Source organism: Lissotriton vulgaris, chromosome 7 (assembly GCF_964263255.1).
Source record: "Lissotriton vulgaris chromosome 7, aLisVul1.2, whole genome shotgun sequence".
NCBI classification, from domain to species: domain Eukaryota; kingdom Metazoa; phylum Chordata; class Amphibia; order Caudata; family Salamandridae; genus Lissotriton; species Lissotriton vulgaris.
In genome coordinates, this window is record NC_141695.1 from 1,620,867,257 (window position 1) to 1,620,891,078 (window position 23,822).

The 23,822-nt window shown below is 43.0% G+C and overlaps 1 protein-coding gene across 2 annotated transcripts in view; it reads right to left on the bottom strand.

Moving 5' to 3' along the window:
* Positions 1 to 288: 288 nt before the first annotated feature.
* LOC147706112 (potassium channel subfamily K member 9-like) overlaps positions 289 to 23,822 on the bottom strand; it is a 139,141-nt gene continuing 115,607 nt past the window's right edge. For both annotated transcript variants that reach the window (XM_086929036.1, XM_086929035.1), the window contains exon 2: positions 289 to 1,586. In XM_086929036.1, the coding sequence (XP_086785162.1) occupies positions 670 to 1,586 (917 nt within the window). In that variant the 3' untranslated portion in view covers positions 289 to 669. The remainder of the gene's footprint in view (positions 1,587 to 23,822) is intronic.

Below are 23,822 nucleotides of genomic sequence, written 5' to 3' on the forward strand. Positions count from 1 at the left end.
TAATGTCGTAAACAGTATTACATATTGCCCATTTTAAGACAACAGCTGTCATAAAAGAAGTAAATGTGTTCAAAGTGCTGTTAAGTTTGGGGAAGTCTGCATAACATCTAATAACAATATTGATTCCAAGGAAATAATATACTTGTTATTAGGCTTTCCAATCCTACATCACAGGCAGGCTATGTTTTTCACATGGTCAAGTGGAACATTGATTCAAAAAGATGTGGCAATGCACTAGAGATGAGAGAACACGACTTGTAACACATTAAACCAGCCCAACAGATAATATTATATAAACCAGGTTTTATGGAGCACTGTCAAAGGGATGAGCGTAATCACTAGAAACAAAGGATACAGATTTCCACAGTATGCCTATGTGTATTTATAGAAAAAAATGTTAATTATAAGATTAATCATAGCAAAAAAAAAGACAATATGCGTAATGCACTATCTGCAATCGGTATGGCAGAGAAGTTTTAAAAGAATATTGAGCAATAATGTTTAATTCCCTTTCGCTGTCACTTCCACGGACCACAATGTCACAGACGAGTGAACTGGCAGCCATTTTGGCAAACTCTGTGCAGAAGAATCTATCTGCTGTGTTAATCGTTCATTTATCTTACATTATGCATTAGGTATCAAAGTATAAAATCAGAGCCAAATGTCAATTTAAATAGATTTTCTCCTCTGCCTAAGATACTCGTGGCAGCTTTGGTTCATCTGCGAACAAGTACTTCCGGGTGAAGAAAACCCAGTGTTGTCCCGTGTGCTCATAGAGATTTCATCTATCCTATAAGAAATGGAGTTATAATACACAGGATTCGTGTGACAGTTCAACGTATCCTGGTGCGATATGGCTGGGCTGTCACATAAGTGGGATTTGTAGCACATGCATGTGCAGAATGAGCCTACACGAGAAGCTCCACCTGCGGACTGACGTCTGTGCTTTTCAGTGTCCTCCTGAATTAGCGGGATGAGATTCAGCTGACTCGTTCTGTCCCCCAATGGCAGAAATATAGAGCTTCTACTTCTGTCATCGTCTTTACGTCTCAAGCTGATGTTATTATGGGCTCTCCGTAGGGATTCTCTTTCTTCTGCATCCCTACGCTCATCTTCTGAGTTCATGGTTAAGAACCTCAGGACAACTAAGTTGAGGAATGCCCCAATGACTGTCAGCCCCACCAAAATGTACATGAAGCTGAATGCAACGTAGGGCGGCTTCTTCTGCAGCGCCTCATTCTTTTGCAAAGCAACAAAGTCTCCAAATCCGATGGTCGTCAACGTTATGAAGCAATAGTAGTACGAATGAAAAAAGGTCCATCCTTCAAAGTAGGAAAATGCGGCCGCCCCAATGCAGAGTGTGCCAATGCATGATAAGAAGCCCACAAAGACCATGTTCTCCATGGAGACATCCGTCTTCCTCATGTGGAAACATTTCTTCAGCTTCTTCAGGAGAAATCTGACAAAGGTGTTCATGCGCTCCCCGAGGCTTTGGAACATAACGAGGGTCAGAGGGATTCCAAGGACAGCGTAGAACATACAAAATACTTTTCCTGCATCGGTTCCGGGGGCAGCATGCCCATAACCTGCAACAACAAGAGATAAAGAGTGACCCAAGATATCTCATAAATTGTCTATGTAGAAATCTTATAAATCACAGCACATCAACATCTACAAAATAGTGTAATACACCTTGTCACTGTAGCACAACTAAACACCACTACAATTCTAAGCAAAATAATGGATTGTTTTGTTGGTTTGTACTGCTATAACTAAATGGGACAAGGTGCGTGGCTTAGATAAAGCCCTGAAGGGCTTGCGGGAGTCTACAAATGTTGGGTAGCCCTAAAGAGTGCAAATGTACAGCACAATCAGAAGAAAGGTGTTAAAACGAAGTATGCCACATAGATAGGTCATGTAGGAAAAGGTTATGGATTTATTCTTCAAGTTACAGTTTCAGTTACAAGTTACAGTAAGATGTAAGTTCCATATAATGCCCCACCAGGAGCAGCCGTCTTGCCGCTCGGCCAATACACTCCAACTCTCTCCTCCTTCAAGCACAAACACTCCAGCATTCTAATGACCTCACCACTGGCTAGGCAGCAAGGTAGAGAACCATGGTGAGGATACATTATATAGCAAGTAGATTATTGCAAAAGGTTCAGGAGATATAGAAAGGAGCCAGAAAATCCAACCTCTCAACATGATAGATATTCCTCATGAGGTGCCCTCTGAACCACTGCCTCCTTCACCAGCAGTGTGGCCAGCACATAGCTGAGAAAATACTCCTCAGTTTTGATTTGCATGCCCTTGTGCTATTTCAGATGGGAGATCAACATATAACTCTGCTGACACACTTCAATCCAGCAACCTCTGCTTTTTTAGCCCTGGAACCCTCACACAACTCTCCCAATAGATCTGTCTTGAATCTCTCCACCTTTATATATTCTAGAAGTTGAAATGACAGGGGGCTCTGCCTATTCACTTCATTCTGTAGCTGGCCAGTCTACTGCTTCTGAAAGCTAGGATGAAAACTACTTTTCCAATGCACTTCATTCGTGAACTGGAGCACCTCCTATAATGTGAGCTGTTCTCAACTTGATTTCTATGATGTGCTGATGCACAATATTTGAATCTGCCCCAAATGATGACCCGTCAACCAACATTAAAACATCTAGTCCCACTACGTCTTAGGGAGCTACAAATTGATATTTAATTCTAAACTCAGGTGATCCAACCTAGCAGCTTGTGCTTTTTTGGGGCCATTTTGACTCTGGAGCAGCATTCCACTGCCTTGCTGGCACTTGTGTTCTTGATCCATTCCAAATGTGGCAAGTGTGTAGTGTCAACATGTCCTACTTTTCAATTATGACTATTCCACATCCTTAGTTTGAAATATGAAAGATCAAAATAGATCGTGCACAGCTTGTACTTTTTCCTCTGTTTGACAGTGTACCGTGCTCGTGGGAATCGCTCCCTGCTCGGGAGTGTAAATAATATACACTCTGGTAGCAACCCCTAATCCTTGGGGTGTCTCCCTGGGCACAAGTGTAAAATGCTGTTTATACAGCCAATTTCAAATAAAGAATTCTTTTCCGCTCTTCAAATGTGTTGTTTAACTCTTTTAGCGTGTTTTATTGACACATATTTCTTCATGGTTTATGGAAAAAACTCCATGTCACACAAAGCCTTGCTTTCACATCAGGCGCTCACGATATTGCTTCCTCCCAATGCATTTTGGAGTGAGCCTTCATCAGGGGAGTATCTATAGAAGAAATCAAAAATGATATGTTCACATTCTTGCAGGGTAGTACCCACGAAGTATAGCCACCACCTTGTGATTGGTGATTAAATGCGGTAAAGAAAAGTATTTGTCGTGTTTCATGCATGCTTTCTGTGATGTGGTTAAACGTGATCTAAAGGTGTTTATTTAAAAAGGACTTATTATTCTCTGTGCTCTTAATGCTGTGTGCCTAAATCAAACTTAGGTGCTCTATGATGTTAATAACCCGGTGCTGGCGTCTTTTAAATTTCGCGTGTTAGCGCTTATATACCAGCGGACATTTTACGAAAAGGAAACTATACGTTAAGCAGCTCTAGAAGTGTGAACTCGATTGTCACTTACCGGTATCCCGAGGGCGGGGCGGTTCTCTCCTTCTCTGCTCGCGTATACGGATGCCAGTGTCAGTTAGTGATTTAAAACATAAACATGCGTCAATACGTACTTCCTATTGTCCGTAGGGTGAGTATTAGTTTAACTCACTGTTGGTTAGTCAATAAAGATGATGAAAAAATACCTTAGTATCGGAAGATTAAGATCGCGGTTTCTAACACCATCATAAGGACAATTGATTCATTACTGAACGTACTGCAAAAAAGCAATATTAATAATAAAGCAATTGTAAATAATAAACGTATTGTAAAAACATTAAAGTAAAAACAATAATAATGCAAACACATTAATTAGATCCCAAAATATTGCGTGCTGTCTGTTGTGTCCATAATAATTTGTTTTTTCAAGCAAGCCGGACTGAGGACGGCTGGAGTGCCAGAAACCGGTCCTCGGAAGCTTGTTTCCGGTCCAGGGAAGGCATGGCTTGGCAGTGCGGGCTGGACTGTTTCCATGAGGCACAGGGTCAGACTGATTTGCATATAGCCATGTCTGAACTGGGGTGGCAGAGTGGGCTAAAGAACGGTGATGGATTAAACCCAGATCTTTTGACTGGGTGTGAGTGTTTGATTGGTTCAGATGCTCTGTCCATTACCACCCCTTTTTGTACCGCTTTTGGCCGCCATAAGTGTGGCAGGGTATGCTCAGACGTGAGTCCCTTGCTCACTTTACCACTGGATTCAAGCAAGCCGGGCTGAGGACGGCTGGAGTGCCAGAAACCGGTCCTCGGAAGCTTGTTTCCGGTCCACGGAAGGCATGGCTTGGCAGTTCGGGCTGGACTGTTTCCATGAGGCACAGGGTCAGACTGATTTGCATATAGCCATGTCTGAACTGGGTTGGCAGAGTGGGCTAAAGAACGGTGATGGATTAAACCCAGATCTTTTGACTGGGTGTGAGTGTTTGATTGGTTCAGATGCTCCGTTCATTACCACCCCCTTTTGTACCGCTTTTGGCCACCATAAGTGTGGCTGGGTATGCTCAGACGTGAGTCCCTTGCTCACTTTGCCACTGGATTCAAGCAAGTCGGGCTGAGGACGGCTGGATTGCCAGAAACCGGTCCTCGGAAGCTTGTTTCCGGTCCAGGGAAGGCATGGCTTGGCAGTTCGGGCTGGACTGTTTCCATGAGGCACAGGGTCAGACTGATTTGCATATAGCCATGTCTGAACTGGGGTGGCAGAGTGGGCTAAAGAACGGTGATGGATTTAACCCAGATCTTTTGACTGGGTGTGAGTGTTTGATTGGTTCAGATGCTCCGTTCATTACCACCCCCTTTTGTACCGCTTTTGGCCGCCATAAGTGTGGCTGGGTATGCTCAGACGTGAGTCCCTTGCTCACTTTGCCACTGGATTCAAGCAAGTCGGGCTGAGGACGGCTGGATTGCCAGAAACCGGTCCTCGGAAGCTTGTTTCCGGTCCAGGGAAGGCATGGCTTGGCAGTTCGGGCTGGACTGTTTCCATGAGGCACAGAGTCAGACTGATTTGCATATAGCCATGTCTGAACTGGGGTGGCAGAGTGGGCTAAAGAACGGTGATGGATTTAACCCAGATCTTTTGACTGGGTGTGAGTGTTTGATTGGTTCAGATGCTCCGTCCATTACCACCCCCTTTTGTACCGCATAATAATTTGTTTGTGATTGCCTGCAGTCCGATAGGTACCTCCTATTCAGGAAGTGAATTACTAGGTGTGCTTGTCTTCTATCACATGGTAATCTTCTTTATAGGTAGCATTGAAATTCTACCCTTACATTCAAACCATTTGGTTTTAAAGTGCTCAGATAATAAATCCAATAATGCTCTCTCTTAAGTAAGGTGTTTCTGTTGTCTTTTCATTCAGCCTTTTCTACTTCTTCTAACACGCAAGCTTTTAGTTGGCTGATATGATGTTGAGCCTCTATGAAGTGAGATGTTACAGTGGACTTCATGGCTTTTGTTCAAATATTGCTCTTGTGTTCGTTCATCTGAGTTTTCAGTTTGCGTTCCGATTGACCTATGTAGGCTTTCCCACTTGGGCATTTAAGCATGTAAATAATGTTGGATGTGTCACATGTAGCATTAACTCGTAGATGGATTTTATATCCTTTCATCTGTTGGGTGATATAGCCTCCTCCGATTATGTTATGACAGTTGTTGCAGTTCCAACATGGAGTTGTGCCACTGTATCCTTTTTTGTTAATAATTCTGGTTGGGTACCTTATAATTTCTCCTATGTTTTTAGCTCTTCTGTAGGCAAATAGAGGTTCTTGTTGAAAGATGTTTCTGAAATCTTGTTCCGTTTTCAATAGTATCCAATGTTTTTTAATTATTTTCTTGTAGTGTCGACTCATGTTAGAATACTTGCTTACACATGTCATTCTCTCTTCCTTTGGGGTTGCTACCAGAGTGTATATTATTTACACTTCCGAGCAGGGAGTGATTCCCAGGAGCATGGTACACTGTCAGACAGAGGAAAAAGTACAAGCTGTGCACAATCTATTTTGATCTTTCATATTTCAAACCATACCTGCTCAATGGTCATAGCAAGCATTTTGTTAAAGATGCAATATGAAGAAATAACCAACCTCACTGAATCGAGGGCAGAGACATTTGCGTTCGACAATGAGGAGATTTCACGAATTTATGCACTAATGCAAGAGGAATCCACAGAATGAATATACAGCCACCCGGACCAAAGAACAACACGTCTGACAATTACTTCATTTGTCTAGTAAAGAAATTAACCAGCGACTACACGCCAGCACGATGATAAGGTACCATAAAGCTGTGAGAATTCCTAGGGGCCTGAGAATATCCTTAAAGCCATCCTTATGCAAAAACACACAGATATTTACTGAAAGATGGTATGCAATACTAAATAAGTGCTCCCTGGACTTTATCCTACTAATTATAGAAGAACTATCAAACATCCTGGAGGATTTGAGGAAAGAAATCGAAGTGGTCAAGATGGAGCTAGAGAAAACAATAATAGCGGACAAATTGTCTAAAATAACAATCAACTACAGAAACACTCTCAAGAAGTCAACGAAAGAAAAATCTGAAAGTATCGAAGGGACACCACTGATTATAAATTCGGGGAAGTAAATTACTTGGGCCGACATTTATGCTAAAATAAGACAAAGTAAACCCTACACAACAAACACAGACACTTCATCATCTGATAGCGAGACTTCAACAAGGAACATTCAAAGGTTGAATATAACGCAAGGACAACAACAGACAAGGGCAAGCACTTCATCTACTGTTCCTTTTTTAGAAGTAGGCTGCGACGAACGGGAAGACCCTGGTGAGGAAAAAGAAAAAGACAAGGAGAAAGAGAAAGGACCTCCTCAGACGAGAAATGTAAGAGCAAAGAAGGACAAAAGTAAGAAATGAACCTAGAAAATAACCTAGTGATTAACATACCGGATTACCACTTTAATGAAAGCCAAATACGATCGCTTCAAAAAGGAACATCTTTTGTACCTACAGCTCACACAAACTTGTTGGAGATAAACATCAGTTTTTTCAAACTGATGAGAAAACTAAGACTTCGTCATTTTTTTGAAAACGTGATAACAGAACAAAGGACAGAGGAAGAAGATCTGTTAAAAGGATTAAGATCAGTCAGTACCTATATGGCACAGATGAGTCACAAGGCTCTAGACCTGTTTGAACAGGTAGTCAAACAAGATTTATCAAAGTTTAATTTTCACAACAAATCCAAACACAAAAACTTATCAGCCAAAGAATTTGGCATTCTACGGTCAATTTCAAACTACAAAGAAGTAACCTGTCAGAAAGCTGATAAAGGGGGAGCCCTAGTACTGCTAAACACTGCATACTATTTGGAACAAGTGAATAACCATTTACAGGATGAAAACATCTACATGAAATTGGATTTCAATCCAACCACAGAAATCAAAGCCACATTGGAAAGTATAATTCAGAAAGCAGTAGACGGAGGTACCATTAATGAGAAAATTAAGAAATATCTCACTCAGAATAATCCTATAAGTCAGAGTTTTTACATGGTACCTAAAATTCATAAGGACCCTCTAAGACCACATGCCGTCCCATCGCATCTACAAGGAGAAGTCTGCATGAACCAGTGGGGAAGTTTCTGGAGCGATATTTGCAACCGTGTGTAATCAAGATGAGATCGTTTCTCGAGGACACTACAGATTTTCTGAATAAACTTAATAACATCACCATAACAGAAGAAGAACCCATTGATGTAAAATCCCTATATACATCAATCCCTCACCAACAAGGCATTGAAGTGGTAGAAAAGGCATTACTGCACACTGAATATAATGAAGATATGAAAGTATTTTGATGGAACTATTAGAAGTCACAATAATGCATAGCTACTTTAAATGGGACAACATCTAGTACGTACAAAAGAGTGGAACATCTATGGGCAATTGCGCAGCACCAACATATGCAAATATATTCATGAGCGATTTTGAAGAAAAAAATATCTTAAACACCACACCATGGAAAGATCAAATACAATTGTATTTACGCTTCATAGATGATCACTTCATCATATGGAGAGGAACAACAAACGCATTAGAAACTCAAATAGCACAACTGAACACCATAGATGAGAGGATCCAATTCACCTTTGAAATCCATGAACAGACCATTAACTTTTTGGATGTAGAGATCACTAAATAATCCACAGGCTGTGAAACAAACCTTTATAGAAAACCGACGGACAGAAATAGCACCTTGATGTACGAAAGTTTTTATCCACTGCCACTAAAACAGCATTTACCATATTCTCAATTGCGGAGGTTCTAAAGGGTCGTCTTGGACACCATGAAAAAGAAAGAACAGTCCAATCACATGATATTACGTTTTAAACAACGGGGATACCCGGAGGATCTATTGACACAAGCTTTCAACTGAACCAGCAACAAAACGAGATGAACTCTTAACAGCACAACCAAAAACCAAGGAATAGAGAATGACATGTGTAAGCAAGTATTCTAACATGAGTCGATACTACAGGAAAATAATTAAATAACATTGGATAGTATTGAAAACGGAACAAGATTTCAGAAACATCTTTGAACAAGAACCTCTATTTGCGTAGACAAGAGCTAAAAACATAGGAAAAATTATAAGGTACCCAACCAGAACTATTAACAAAAAAGGATACAGTGGCACAACGCCATGTTGGAACTGCAACAACTGTCATAACATAATCCGAGGAGGCTATATCACCCACCCGATGAAAGAATATAAAATCAATCCACGAGTTAATGCTACATGTGACACATCCAACATTATTTACATGCTTAAATGCCCATGCGGGAAAGCCTACATATGTCAATCGGAACGCAAACTGAAAACTCGGATGGACGAACACAAGAGCAATATTAGAACAAAAGCCATGAAGTCCACTGTAACATCTCACTTCATAGAGGCTCAACATCATATCAGCCAACTAAAAGCTTGCGTGTTAGAAATAGTGGAAAAGGCTGCAGGAAAAGACAACAGAAACACCTTACTTAAGAGAGAGAATTATTGGATTTATTATCTGAACACTTTAAAACCTAATGGTTTGAATGAAAGGGTAGAATTTCAATGCTACCTATAAAGAAGATTACCATGTGATAGAAGACAAGCACACCTACTAATTCACTTCCTGATTAGGAGGTACCTATCGGTCTGCAGGCAATCACAAACAAATTATTATGGACACAACAGACAGCACACAGTATTTTGGGATCTAATTAATGTGTTTGCATTATTATTGTTTTTACTTTAATGTTTTACAATACGTTTATTATTTACTATTGCTTTATTATTATTATTGCTTTTTTGCAGTACGTTCAGTAATGAATCAATTGTCCTTATGATGGTGTTAGAAACCGCGATCTTAACCTTCCGATACTAAGGCATTTTTTTCTCATCTTTATTGACTAACCAACAGTGAGTTAAACTAACACTCATGCTACAGACAATAGGAAGTACGTATTGACTCATGTTTACGTTTTAAATCACTAACTGACTCTGGCATCCGTATACGCGAGCAGAGAAGGCGATAACCGCCCTGCCCTCGGGATACCGGTAAGAGACAATCGAATTCACACTTCTAGAGCTGCTTAATGTATAGTTTCCTTTTCGTAAAATGGCCGCTAGTATTTAAGCGCAAACACGCGGAATTTAAAAGACACCAGCACCAGGGGGTATTAACATCATAGAGCGCATAAGTTGGATTTACGCACACCGCATTAAGAGAACAGAGACTAATAAGTCCTTTTTAAATAAACACATGTAGATCACGTTTAACCACATCACAGAAAGCACACATAAAACACGACAAATACTTTTCTTTACCGCATTTAATCACCAATCACAAGGTGGTGGCTATACTTCGGGGGTACGGCCCTGCAAGAATGTGAACATATCATTTTTGATCCCTTCTTTAGATACTACCCTGGTGAAGGCTTACGCCAAATTGCATTGGGAGGAAGCAATATCATGAGCGCCTGATGTGAAAGCAATGCATTGTGGGACATGTTTTTTTTTCCATAAACCATGAAGAAATATGTGTGAATAAAACACGCTGAAAGAGTTAAAGAAACACATTTGAAGAGCGAAAAAGAATTCTTTATTTGAAATTGGCTGTATAAACAGCATTTTACACTTGTGCCCAGGGAGACACCCCAAGGATTTGGGGTTGCTACCAGAGTGTATTCCACATCCTTCTCATTTCCCCACCCAGGGCACCCTGATGTGGGGAGCTGACTGCTTGACTTATATTTGTGTTTCTGTTCCTTGGTTGATTGACTGGCAGCAGATCTTCCCTACTAGGGACCAGCCAGAAACCTCACCATAAGTCGCCAGTGCAGTACACATGGAGTAAGAGCTTGATAGGTTAACTACTGCAGTACGATGCGGCCATGTTTTATTGTGTTGTTAAGTGAAGGCAGCTCAGCACCTCTGGGTTCCTGCAATGGTTATTAGGTATCTGCAAGAGCTGAGGTCTCCATGATAATTGAAGGAGAGAAACAAGTCACCAACATTTTAGTCTGTTACTTGCTGCGTGTCAGTAGCATGGAGTTGATCTCCTGGCCCCTGAACATGTACCACTTGATTTAAACATCTCTATAAGGCCGAATTGTACAGTGTTTGCAAAATGTCAGGAGTGTAGTAGGAGGTGCAGTGGCATCGGGGCCCAGAGCCTTGAGGGGCCCACAAAATCCTGATTATTACTGTATTTTACAACTCAAAAAGAGACTGAGGGCTCATTTGTTCCTTTCACTCGGTCCCTTGACACAGTGGCAACAGCACTGCAAAATGCCCCGCCCACTTCCTCCATACAAACAAAAGGCAAAAACTGAAATTTGGACCTGTTGTTCTGCTGTAAATAATTGTCTAATTAAGAGACTGACAGACTAGCTCTCTCACATGTCAAACCATCTTCACTTACCTACACAAATGCAGAATCACATACAGATTGCTTACCTCCTCTTTGTCTTCCTGGAGGCAGTCCTTACACTTGAGATTTTTCTCCCCCCCAGCAGACCCTACTCCCTAGTTGAAAGATGTCCGCCATTACCCATCCACCGCCACAAAAGGCAGGAACTCAGTGTCACATCCTATTTCTTAACTTTCTGGCAATTGTACCCTATGCTTAAGAGCGTAAGATAAGGTAAGCATGCATTTTTATGTTTGGTGTTGTCTTTGTGCTACTTTTGCCCATAATGCCATGCCATAGCGGGTTAGGCTTATCAGTTTCTCCCTTACTCTCATGGACTCGCAAAGCGGTCTTTTGTGAGAGGCTTCAGCAATGCTCGTCTCCTCCCACCGCTCACCAAAAGGGAGTCTTGGGAGTTCTTGTATTTTTTACAGTTGGGCCCGGTTAACACCTGGAAGTGAGACCACTTGGGAATACCTGATGTTGTAGGCAGCCGCAGCCGGTGGTGGGAGTACCTGTGGGCGGTGACGTGGGGAGGGGGGGGGGCAGGGTGGGGGGTAGTAATGTATGGATTATGGAGTGTAACAGGTAAGTAAACATATAAATAAATAAAACGAAATTCGTTGCGCGCACTGCATCGCATTTGGTGATGCAGTGCACGCAACGAAATTCGGTTTATTTATTTATATGTTAATTTACCTGTTACACTCCGTAATCCAACAATTACTACCCCCCACCCTGCCCCTCCCCTTCCCCACGTCACCGCCCGGCAGGTACTCCCACCACCGGCTGCGGCTGGTTGTAGGCTGATATCAGAAGGTAAGCACTTGTGTTCTGATAATCTGGCCTCCCAGGAAGGCTCTCACAAAGAGTCAGTTGCCTAGAAATTGACCGTAAACAGGAAGTTAACGTTGATTTCCTTCCTTTTGTTTTTGGCGTCCTGGGAGGTTGGAGCAGCGAATTTGAAGCGGTAGTGACTGTGCCATGCAGACATCCGATGAAGGGGCAGGGCCCTCGTCTAAGCCCTTTGGAATCTTTAACATGATGATTAAGCCTGTGGTGGAGGCACTTTTAGGACTCAAGATGGACAGCTTCTTCCAAAGATTCCAAGATTTAGATCATCAGGGGACTGACCCTGATGATATAACAGACATGCCCGTTATAATCAGGGGTCTGACTTGGCAGACCTATGACAACATTTAAGGAATAACTTAGGTCTTCTTACAACTGACCCTCCCTTCACCTAATGAGGATCACTTTGTGGATCCTTTTCAGCATATTAGGCAAGAGACTGTTCCCTTCCACAAGACGTCTCAGAGGGACATCAGATGGAATTTTCATAGCCCCACACTCACCCCACCCTGTGTGTCCAGGCAGATGGGTGGGGGTAATTGGGGCATTATTGTTGATTTCCCCATTTATACGTTTTTCCGAACATGGTGGTTCTTAGGCTCAGGTTGGGAAGCCTGAGAGAGTGTGTGGCTGCAAATACAAGTACACTTATACCATGAAAAATTAACTAAGGCTGGGGACATAGAGCATACCTTACAAATGGACAGATAAAGCTTCCGTTTTGTGCATTTAATAAGGGGTAATATACATGCTACAAGGAAGAAAGCTTTAGAAATAATGTGCTTTGGCAACGTAAAACAGTGTAGCCTTTTACCTGGTCCAGGTGACTTGATCAAATTCCCAAAAGCTGTAAGGTTCTGGATACAACAGACTTTCCTAAAGGAGTATTCTGGGAGTCCCAGGTAAAATGTACAACCATGATCCAGTCCTGAAAATATAATTACTAGCACTCCTTCTAAGTGACACAAAAGTTGGGGAAAGATGATCTTCAGCAGACACAGCTGATGGAAGCGGGAGGAAACAATTGGTCTGGATCTGTGATTGAGGGATCTTCATTGAGATAGAAGTGTATGTTCTCGAGATCATTCATTGGGGAAAGAGGAGGACTGAGTGACGATGGCAGGAACCATCAATGGCGATCAACCGTCTCATTTGCCACAGTCAAAAAACTGGTCCTGTCAGAGCTCAGCTTGAGCTCTTTTTGGTCCATCTCTGAAGGAAATGACGTCAGACATTCAGAAAAACAGGGGAGAATATGTTTCGCATTTTGATGAAGCAAAATAAAAAGAATTTCAATCTGTTGTATTGTAAAAGGTCTGGCAGCGCCTGGTTATAAACATCAAACAGTATGAAAAACACAGCGGAGACCACAATGGAAAGAGTCAAGACCTATAAACAGTTTGGGATAAAACCTGTGAGCAATCACCCAGGGTAGAGCTAATCCACTTGAAAGGTATTCCTGGGATACCTATCACGAGCCTCTAGGTCAGGATGGATTGATTGACCATGTCAAACACGGTATAGGTGAAAAGAATTGGAAATGGTCCAGTACCAGGTCTAGGACCAAGCACAAGCCAGGTCCACCAGCAGCTCCCACTTCTTCCCATTAGCAGTACTGAAGCTAGCCCCAAGAGCATCCAATAGGGATGTGGATTCCAAGGGGCAGATTTACAAGCCCCGCACGCCACATTTGCGCCGCCGTTGCGTCACTTCTGTGACGCAGCGGCGGCGCATAGCCAGCACCATGCTGCGGTGTATTTACAACATGACGCATCTGGGGAGATGTGTCACGTTGTAAAGCCCTGCGCCACATGTGGGCATTCTGGCGCAGGGGACAACGTTCTTGCGCAGGAACGCCTCCTATAAGTGGCTGAGTGAAATCTACAAGATTTCACTCAGTCACTTTTACGGCCAGGCTGCGTCAAAACCCTGCGCCTGCTTTAGGCGTAAGGATTGACGCAGCATATTATGCATAGGGGCACCCAGAGCCTTGCTGGAGCTGCGTCGCACTTGCGACGCAACTCCAGCAACGCGTCACTTTTACGTCAGCAGATGCGTCATGCATCTGTCTATTCTTGCCCCATGGTGTGCCGCATTTTAAATGCTGCACGTCCATGGTGGCGCAAGAGGTGTCTGCCGTGACGCTAAATAACTGGCGCATCCCGGCTGATATGCATTGATGCGCCAGCTGTTGTAAATCTGCCCCCAAATGTTTGCAGAACCAGCTTGGTATGTCTTTCTTAGCAAGTATGAATATGGCTGGCAGAATAAGAGTATTAGTGATGAACTGAATGGCAGTAGAAAGAAGCAGATGAGAAAGGGATTATTCAGAGACCTGAATTTAAAAGAGAGAGCAGACAAGCTACCTTTGAAACTGTGACAACGGGAAGTACTGTGGCAGATTGGAGGTGCGGTGCATGCACCGAGATAGGAGCAGGACCTGTGAAATAACAAGAATCCTAGATTTTAGTGATTTTTTCTGTGTAAGCTCAAGTGATATTGTCACAGAGCAGTTGCAATGGTTTGATGTTCTCAAATTTGCACAGTTTCTGTTTTCAGCTCACTCATGATTAAGAGCAGCTTACTTTTCCAATTAGAAGCAGATCTGATAATGGAGGTAATGAAGGCAGCTTTGTCCTATGCCGAGGTGTTTTTTGGTATCTGTAAAGCTGATGTTTCTAAGGGGAAACGCCACTTACAACGAAACTTTTACAACGCAACATCCATTACAACGCATACCATTACAACGCAACCATTACAACGCATGTCACTACAACGCATACCACAACAACGCATATTCATTACAACGCAGTCATTACAACGCATACCATTACAACGCATACCTACACTATCCAACACTTACCCTACTGTTGCACCCCCTGGAGTTAGAATAGTAATTTTTACCCCTACACTATCCAATACTTACCCTACTGTTGCACCCCCTGGAGTTAGAATAGTAATTCTTACCACTACACTATCCAACACTTACCATACATGCAATGTAATGGTTTGCGTTGTAATGGTATGCGCTGTAAATGTAGTATGCGTTGTAGTGGAATGCGTTGTAAAGGTAGTTTCAAAGAATTTGTTGAATTGCCTTGCGTTGTAAATGTAGTATGCGTTGTAGTGGAATGCGTTGTAAAGGTAGTTTCAAAGAATTTGTTGTAATGGCATGTTTTGTAATGGAATGCGTTGTAATGGATGTTGCGGTGTAAAAAATGCGTTGTAAAGGTATGCGTTGTAAAAGTATGCATTGTAACAACATACTTCCGTTTCTAAGCTTCTTGGAAGTTCCCAAGGAAGCACCACTACTAAAGCTCAAACCCATTTGTAGGCAGCATTCCGGTGTATACAGGGCTTGGTCATTTTACTAGCCATTCCCGATATCACCTGATTTAATTGGAACCAGGTGATGTTTCGTGAATGAAATCTGATCATTGACGAAATCTTCAAGTGAGACAGAGTCATGAGTCTTGGAGTTTGCCTCATGATTTAGAATAAGTCTGTGGAGATAGCTGCCATGTCGAGTTTTGCTGCAAATAACTTGCACAATTTTCTACTGTGTAACTACCCAAAAGTTTGGGGAAATGATGCAAGATTACATGAAATGCAAATTTGGTATTTAGAAGCAAGGACGGATGTCATGCTAAATAAAATAGTGCAAAAGACACAAGTGCCTGGGAAAACAGTTAGTCGTGTTCTCTTTGTGTGTGTTGTTCCCGTGCCCCTTAATTGTGCGTAAATATGTGAGATAACGCCAGCCGAACAAAACATTTTGCTGTGACCTAATTTTTAAGGCAAACCTTGATTTGATGACCAGTTAACCGGGCCAGGGTGAGACGATGATAATAGAAAGAGGAAATGTAATGAAATATTCATCTTTCCACATCAATGGGGGTGTTACTTGAAGTATATATTATGGGATAAAAATCAAGAATTTCAGATCAGGAGGCAAATTATGTAAGAGTGGAAGGCCAATTAACATGGCTTATCCAATGCATTTGTTTCAGGTCAGTAAGTCTGTACACCTCGATGAAAAAAAGAGAGAAATTGAGAGGTGGAAAGTAGAGAGCTGCAAAATACCAAGGTAACAGCCAGAGGATATTTGTACTTTTAGGCTGTCGGTGCTCCGTCTTTCTGATCCTCAGCCTCTGTACATGTCTTGCTTGGTTGCATACACACACTTCAATGCCATGGAGTCCGATCATGGGAGTCCATGACACTCCCAGTCTGATCATCGGAGTCTGGCAGCTTGGCAGTGGCTGATGGCCAACTGTGCAGGTGTACTAACCTGGTAAGGAAAGGATTGCCCCTTCAGAAGCCAGGATTCACCAGGAAATGCAGTTGTCCAGTGGCAGCATTGCGATTTAGGCTGGGTGCTGCCTGCTGTATCTCTGCTAGAGTCAACGTCTGCGGCCTATGCCGGAAGCAGTCACCTCCCTTGTCTCTCAAGCCACATTCTCGGGTGAGTTTACCAAATGTTGCTGACAACCCTGTTATTTGCCTTGTGAAAGGGCCAGTTAAGGAGGAATCATTATGTATGACTGGCCTGGTGCTCCTAACCTTCTCCTTCCTGGGGAGGAGAGGGAGGAACTAGACCTGTCAGTCTGAGTATGTAAATTTAGGGGAACAGAGATTATTCTGCAAACCTAAATCTATTACATTTATTATTGTTCTGATTTCACTTAAATATGTGTTTATTTTTTAAAATTAGGAAATGAGAATGAATCACATACACCACCACGGTCACTAATTGCAAAAATAATAAAATAAGTAGATGCTCAGTAACTATGTTACGGAAATCACTTGTGGGATAATGGTGATGTGACAAACTATCATGTGGACATTCTTATAAATTGTAACTATAATTGAGTGGCTCCAGCCACTTTCTAAGCCCCATAGGTCTTCATTAAGCGTCTGGTAAGAGGGATCACCATAATTGTGAATGTAAATTGCATAATTGCATTGTTTCAAGTGTAATTTTAATCTCAGCATGAAAGCCCAGGGCAACTTGCAAACATTGGCATGGATGCACTTTCCTTAATGTTGTCCCCCAGAATCTTCAATCACCTGTATTTCCCCATCGCTGGATTTAACCCCTTCTACCTTCTCCTGATAACAGTAATTCCAAGAGAGGAAATTTACAAGGATTATAAGGGGCCATCGGAATGAGCATGTTAGAAGATCCTAATGTTAATTTCCTAGTTGATGAAGAAAAAAGTGAAGCATATCAAGGCGTTTAGTGGGGAAGGCTGCTGTGCGTCGAACTAACTATTGGCATGCCGAAATTTAGAGGTATGCTATGCTATTGGCACTTAGATGATTCTGGACTGCTATGTAGTGCAGCCAACTGTCAGATGAACTAAGAATTTTTAGGTGGAGCAGTCTACAAGCAGACAGGACCAGGGAAAGTATTACTAACAGTGCCGGGGGTGCAATGGGCATTTCCTCTTGCTTCTTGCACCCCAGGAGCCGCAGATGCATACTTTGCACTGGTGCAATTATGAGGTGGCATTCCCTCATTTACATATTGGCGTGGCCATATACTCTAGAAGAAGCATTCTGCAATTGTTCACAAGCTGTGTTACAGATGTGTGCAGAGGTGAAGGAGCTGTCCGGAGGTGCACTAACTGCACCATGTAGAGCTTTGGAACAGTCAGTGTGTCCTCTAGAGGGCGCCCCTTGTTTCCCTAAGCCTTCCCCAGCCACCTCCGAGCAGGCATGTGTCGTCTCTCACTGTAGCCACCTGCAGGGGATCGTCATACCTGGCAACTTAAAGAACCATATACTGTGTAAGGAGGGGCGAGGTTCTTGATGGGGGTAGGGCCTCATGCCGAGAGGTACCTAGGAGACACTTTTGAACCACACCCTGCCCCCAAGCCCCCCCCCCCCCAAAAAAAAAGTTTGTTGAGGTTGTTGCTGATGTCCTGTGTGTTTTCACACCCCTTAATGGACATCGGCAGTTCAAAGCCTCGGAAAACGAGCTGGAAAACCACTATTTACAGTGGTTTTCAACTCGTTTACCCTGCTTCTGTGTGATATCGGCTACTCGCCAGGAGGAAGTGTGATGTTAATGTTAATGTTAACAGGATTTATAAAACCGCACGAATACCCGGAGTTGTCTTGGCGCTGATGGGAGCCGATATCCTGTGTCACGCTGTGGCACTGTGTGAGTTGGCAGGTATGGATCTCTTCCGCACTTTAAAACACAGTCTGTGTTAGCGGCTGCAGTAAAACTAAGGCGGCCCAGCGACTTCAAACAGCTGGTCTGACTTTCACTGGTTAGTGGTTCAGAGTACAGGAGGGCGTTCAACCAGGCTCTCTGAACAGCACAATCACCATAATAGGGATTACTGTCTTGGCCTGTGCTCTGCACACCCATTTACATGTGCTCTGAGGGGCAGACTGGGGTTATGCGCCCTTTGAGTAATAAGGTCCCTGGAGAAAATATGACATCTTTCTATTAAGCTGATTTGCTTAAGGGAAGCTCATTTAATAAGTGTGTTGTGGCCCAAACTTCAAAGTGGTTTATAGGGGATTCTAGTTTAGAGAAGCATATGTTAGTATCTAAAGAGACCCCCTTGAGCAATTAAGAAATGCATTTATTTAATAATGACATACAAGGTTTTCTTGAGAAATATGTGAGACCCAGAATTGATGCATGTTTGTATGTTTGGTGGTTTAGATGAACATGTAATTCATTTTACAGTTACTTCTACCTGTACTGCTTTGAAAAGAAGCGTGTTTTTCATAGTGTCGTTGAGATGGTTCCACAGTATTTTACTTGTCAGGATGACTCCAGGTAAAAGTGTGATGCTGCCAAGCTGTCAGATGAAATGACACTTGTGGCAAGGGGATCAGGCATCATTGTCCTCCCTGCACACCATGGACAGCCACTTGAGTACTTCACTGTTTATGATTTTCACCTTTTCTACTATGACCCCCAGGGCCTTTCTCAGCTTGCTACAGCTCTTTATTTCCTCTCCTACATGGCACAAGCCTTCATCTTGCTTTCGTATACCACCACATATCACTTTCCTTCCCAGCCGCTGCGGGTAAGAGCGATGGGGCGCGGTGAGTGGGGATTTTGAGAGAAGACCACAAGGGAAGCTTAAATAAATAATTAATTTTCCCTCATAATCATCTCTCGAAATCCCCCTCACCTGGCCCCACAGCAGTGCTTACTTTGTAAAATATTAAGCGTCAGGGCTCTGACCAGGAGGCCACTGCAGCTTGTACTACCCATTGCCCTTGTCATCGCTGCCAAAACAACTGCTAACCATCTCTCTTGCATGTAAATGTGACAGTTCAGATTATTCCAGGTCCCCAAAGCTAAAGGAATGGCTGGAGAGGCAGGTATTGGCAATTTTAATGTGTATTGTATTCCTAAACAGCCATTGTTCTGCTCATCTCTAAATTAGATGAGCAGCGCCACCATGTGGTAAACTGTTCTATGTATTGTGTTGACAATTAGGTACCGGTGCTGAGCACCGGAAACCAATTAAGTGCCGGTGCTTAGCACCGGAAAGCCCTGGCTCAAATTAAGCATTGCCACTGCCCCACCGCTCTTGCCTGCAGCGGTCCCGGCTGTCCTGCTCTCTCATTCTCCACTACTCAAGGCTTTCTTACCCCACAACATTCTTCCCTCTTCCAGACTCACCCCCACTTCCTAAGCTCTCATTACAAATTGAGCAGAATAGAGTGAGGTGCTTACCACTTGTGTTAACTACCCCCTAGTCAGCTTCAAATTGATGGCTATCTTGTTGAATCGATAGTTAACACACTGAACTCAGCATGATTATGCCTTTTTTGTTAGCCTTAATTGTAATGAGACCCATAGTATTTCCTTTATTTTTACTTTATCGTACTCTTCAATGCCCTTCCTCTCGCTTTACCTTTTTCAACTCAGTCTTTCCTGTTCACAGGCTTTCTTATTGCCAGCACTAAAAATACAGCATTTTCATTCTTGTCAATACAATCCTTTCTGGCCCATCCTCCCCCTTTCCTTAGTCTTCTCCCTGTCTCAATTTTCCATGTTTTTATCTCAGCTCCCATACTCTTCACCTCAACTTTTTTCACTTCTCCTCAGCTGTCAAGTGAGCAAAGTAAGTTGTGTGTGTGTCCTTTTTGTTTACATCTGGTTGTTATCTGAAGCTCATAAGTGTGAATTAAGCCTTGCTTTCTGAAATGTATCATATGTTCTTGTATGTCAAAAAAGCGACTCCAGTATTTCAGGCCTGCTTTTTCTCAAGGGTGTCTGCCCTCCTCCAATAAGCCATGCTTCCCCTCTTAGAGTAATACAAATCTCTAATATAACACCATCAGCTGTTTTGCTATTGATGCCTCAATTTTCTAAGGTTACCTCTTGTGCCTGTATTTTGCCGCAGTGGCCCTCCATATTGGCAAGAATTAGTTCCAACAGGCCAGCGCCAGCAGTTTGACATGGGTACCTCCATAATCCAAGAATTACCTTGAATATATCAAGGTCAGTAGTAGACTCACTAGTGGAACACATACATACAAACACACACACACACAAAACACACAAATCAAACTCCTCTCACACTCCATCCCAGACTCTCACACACACAGACTAACATGCACACACTCACACTCTAATTCATGCACTATGTCTCTCACTCACTGATTCACAATGCAACTTACATACATTCATAAAAACCCTCTCACACAGACACGCCTGATTCACGAAGGGACTTACAATTTGTATAGTTATGAGTGCAGTCTCCGCATTCAAGCCGGAATCTCCCCAGTGAGCACTGCAGTGTGAAGATTCTGCCTCGAGTGCTGAGACTCTGCCCTGAGTGGGAAAACTCTGAACTTGTAACTTTACAAGTCGTACGTCTCTTTGTGAATCGGGCTCTTTGACTCGTTAATGCTTCATCTCTCCGACACCCTCTCAGTTACCTGGGGTGGCTACTCCGCTAAGGAGGAAGAGCGCCGCCCCACTGCTTTTTAGCAGTGAAATAAAGGGAAAACAATAATGATATTAACTTGTGTTATTATCATTTTATTTTGTCCTACTTCCGGCAGCCTTGCGTGACGGAGCGGGCGAGACTTCTCTGCTCACAGAGCAGGGCAGGGGTGGAGTGGTAGCACCTTCCTGAGTGCAAAATGACTGTTTGGCCGCTCCTCTCGAGCCGTCCCTAAATTCATGTGCATTTGGCAAGTTCTCCATGTAGACTGCATTACAGCCTGCGTGGAGAACACAACCAGGATCCCAGTCAGCATCTGAGCACTGAACCACGGCGCTCAGACCAATCACAATGCTGCTAAGGCAGCGTTCTGATTGGCTGACTGGGAGCCTGGGTGTGTTTCCTGTTCAGGCTGAGGAAGGGACTATGGGGGAGAGATGTAGTGAGGAAGCAGCAAGAAGGTGAGATTTTTCTTTTTCCTTTATTTTTTAATACCAGCTTCCCCTGCGCCCCCCGCTCCCGTCCCCTACCTCCGATCCATGGCAGCTGCAACTGTCCGTTGCGTATTCTAACTCACTCATACTCGAGAACACTATGTCCAACACTATAACTATAACTAACTGTTTCGTAAATTCTCACTCACTCACGCCCCCCCTCTGCCTCTCCTGCCGGGTCTGGTGAATTAGTGCATTAATGCGTCCATTGTAGGGGCCTGTGTTTGATTTTTTGATCACAAGTTCGAAAACAGGTGTGTCCACATAGCTCTTATTCCTTCTGAGGTCAATAAAATGAGTACCTTTGAGTTGAGTAACAATAAACATCTTTTATTCTGCACCAAGATACCCTTCTGGGTGAATGTGCGCTTTACAAATAAAAAGCATGTTATGTTATGTTCCCAGTCAATAAAACGGTGACCTCTAGTCTAGAAAAACAGTTACTGAAATGGAAAAAGAAGTGCAAGTACTCTATACCAGAGTATCTGCTTGTTTCTGAGAAGTGCCAGTACTCTCCAATGTAATGTATTACTTCTCACTCTAGCATAGAAAACCAGTGATTGAAATGGAAAAATAGAAGTGCAGATACTCTATACCAGAGTACCTGCTTGTTTCTGAGAAGTGCAAGTACTCTCCAATGTAATGTATTACTTCTCACTCTAGTCTACAAAACCAGTTATTGAAATGGAAAAGAAGTGCAGATACTCTATACCAGAGTATCTGCTTGTTTCTGAGAAGTGCCGGCACTCTCCAATTAAATGTATTACTTATCACTCTCCTTCTCAAAAGAAAAAAGTGCCGGTACTCAGCACCGGACAATCCCCTGCCCATTTAAAGCACTGAATAAAACACCATGCAAAAGAAAGACAATAACGGTCTGGCGCTTCAGAAATGCGTGTCTGCTTTGTTATAAAAATAGTTTAAATGACTGTGACCCCAGGGATACATTTTTTCTCCAGTCAGATAACTACAAACAATGGGATTATAAAACCTGTTGACTCATTTTACAGGCAGACGCTCCAAGGGTTTAATAGATTGTGTGTGTGTGTGTGTGTGTGTGTTTTTTTAATCAGAACGCAGCATTAGTTAAGCACCAGAGCAGAACAGCAGAGCTGCGGAGAATGTGTCGGATTAGCCAGACTTTGTTACATTTCGAACTGCTAATTTGGGCCACTCGGTGCAACACGATTCCAGCGAGTGACGTGTGCACCGAGAACTAATTTGAAACCAAACCTGCTTGTATTTAAGCATCGCCACAGTATTTGATACTGTGTTATAGCAGACCTTTAGGGAAGGGATGAAACAGCCCATATATTCAATATGGAATGGAGCTGAAATAATCTTAGGTCCGAGCGCAGTTTGTTATTTGCGTGGGCGGGCGAAGTTGACAAAATGTGCTTTCGCAAGTTTTCCGAATTCAATTCTTCAGTGGAGGAGAGTGGCTCAATGGTTAGAGCGGCAGACCCTAATGCAGAGTTCTGGCCCGGGACCAGGGTTCAATTCCTGCCTCGGCGGGTCTTGGGCTCAATTTCCTCGGATCTGACAATTCTCGCCTCGGTGCCTATTCCAATCATGGGTCCCACTCTGCAACTCTGGGCAATAGCTTGCTTAACCTCCACACCGGCCCCGACAGAGCTAGGATGCCTGGCTTCACCCTGGGGGTGCCCAGGAGTGGACACTTCACAGGGAAAGCCAGGAAGGGTTCCACAGTGGTATGAGTAATAGAGCCAGGAAACCGCTTGGTGACAGTGCGCTCTACAAATACCTTGACATTTACATTTATAACCAGAGGTAGTTTAAGTCCCCAGTCTACCCTTTATGATCAAACCTGCTCCAGGATTTTCTATTAGAAGGAGATCGTTGATAGGAAATCCCAGCAGCCTAAAATCCAGGCAGTCTGGTCTGTGGTCACCAGGGAAGAAGTGCCAGATATGGTTGCACAGGATGATGTTGGGTCATCCAAGGCATTGGGCTGAAGAGGTCTGCGAATTGATGGTATGTGGAGGTGCATACCGCAGATCTGTGTTGGGAGGGAGGTGGTGGGCCCAGAACTGGGCAAGGAATTGGCATTTAGGGGGTGGAACAGAAAAACTTTGGTTGGAGAATAATGCCATGGTGGTCACTGACTGTTTATGGCCTAGCCATCTCTAATGTCCTGAAAAATAGAACATGCTTTTGTCAAAATAAACTGATAATATACCTGGAAGGGTCAATTTTTATCCAACCAACAAATAGGATTGCAATGGAAGAGATTAGAATAAGATTATTCTAGAAATTATTTAAAATGTATATGCAATGAAAACTCTGTGACTATGCTGTGCTGGAAGACAGCTTGGGAGGTTTGTAATAAAATAAGTGTCGGAAATGCCAATAGTTCTGGCTTATTAATAAAAGTGCCTTTGTATAAATGCTGGGTGCAGACACTCAATAAGACATCATACACGCACTATGTCACTCATCTTT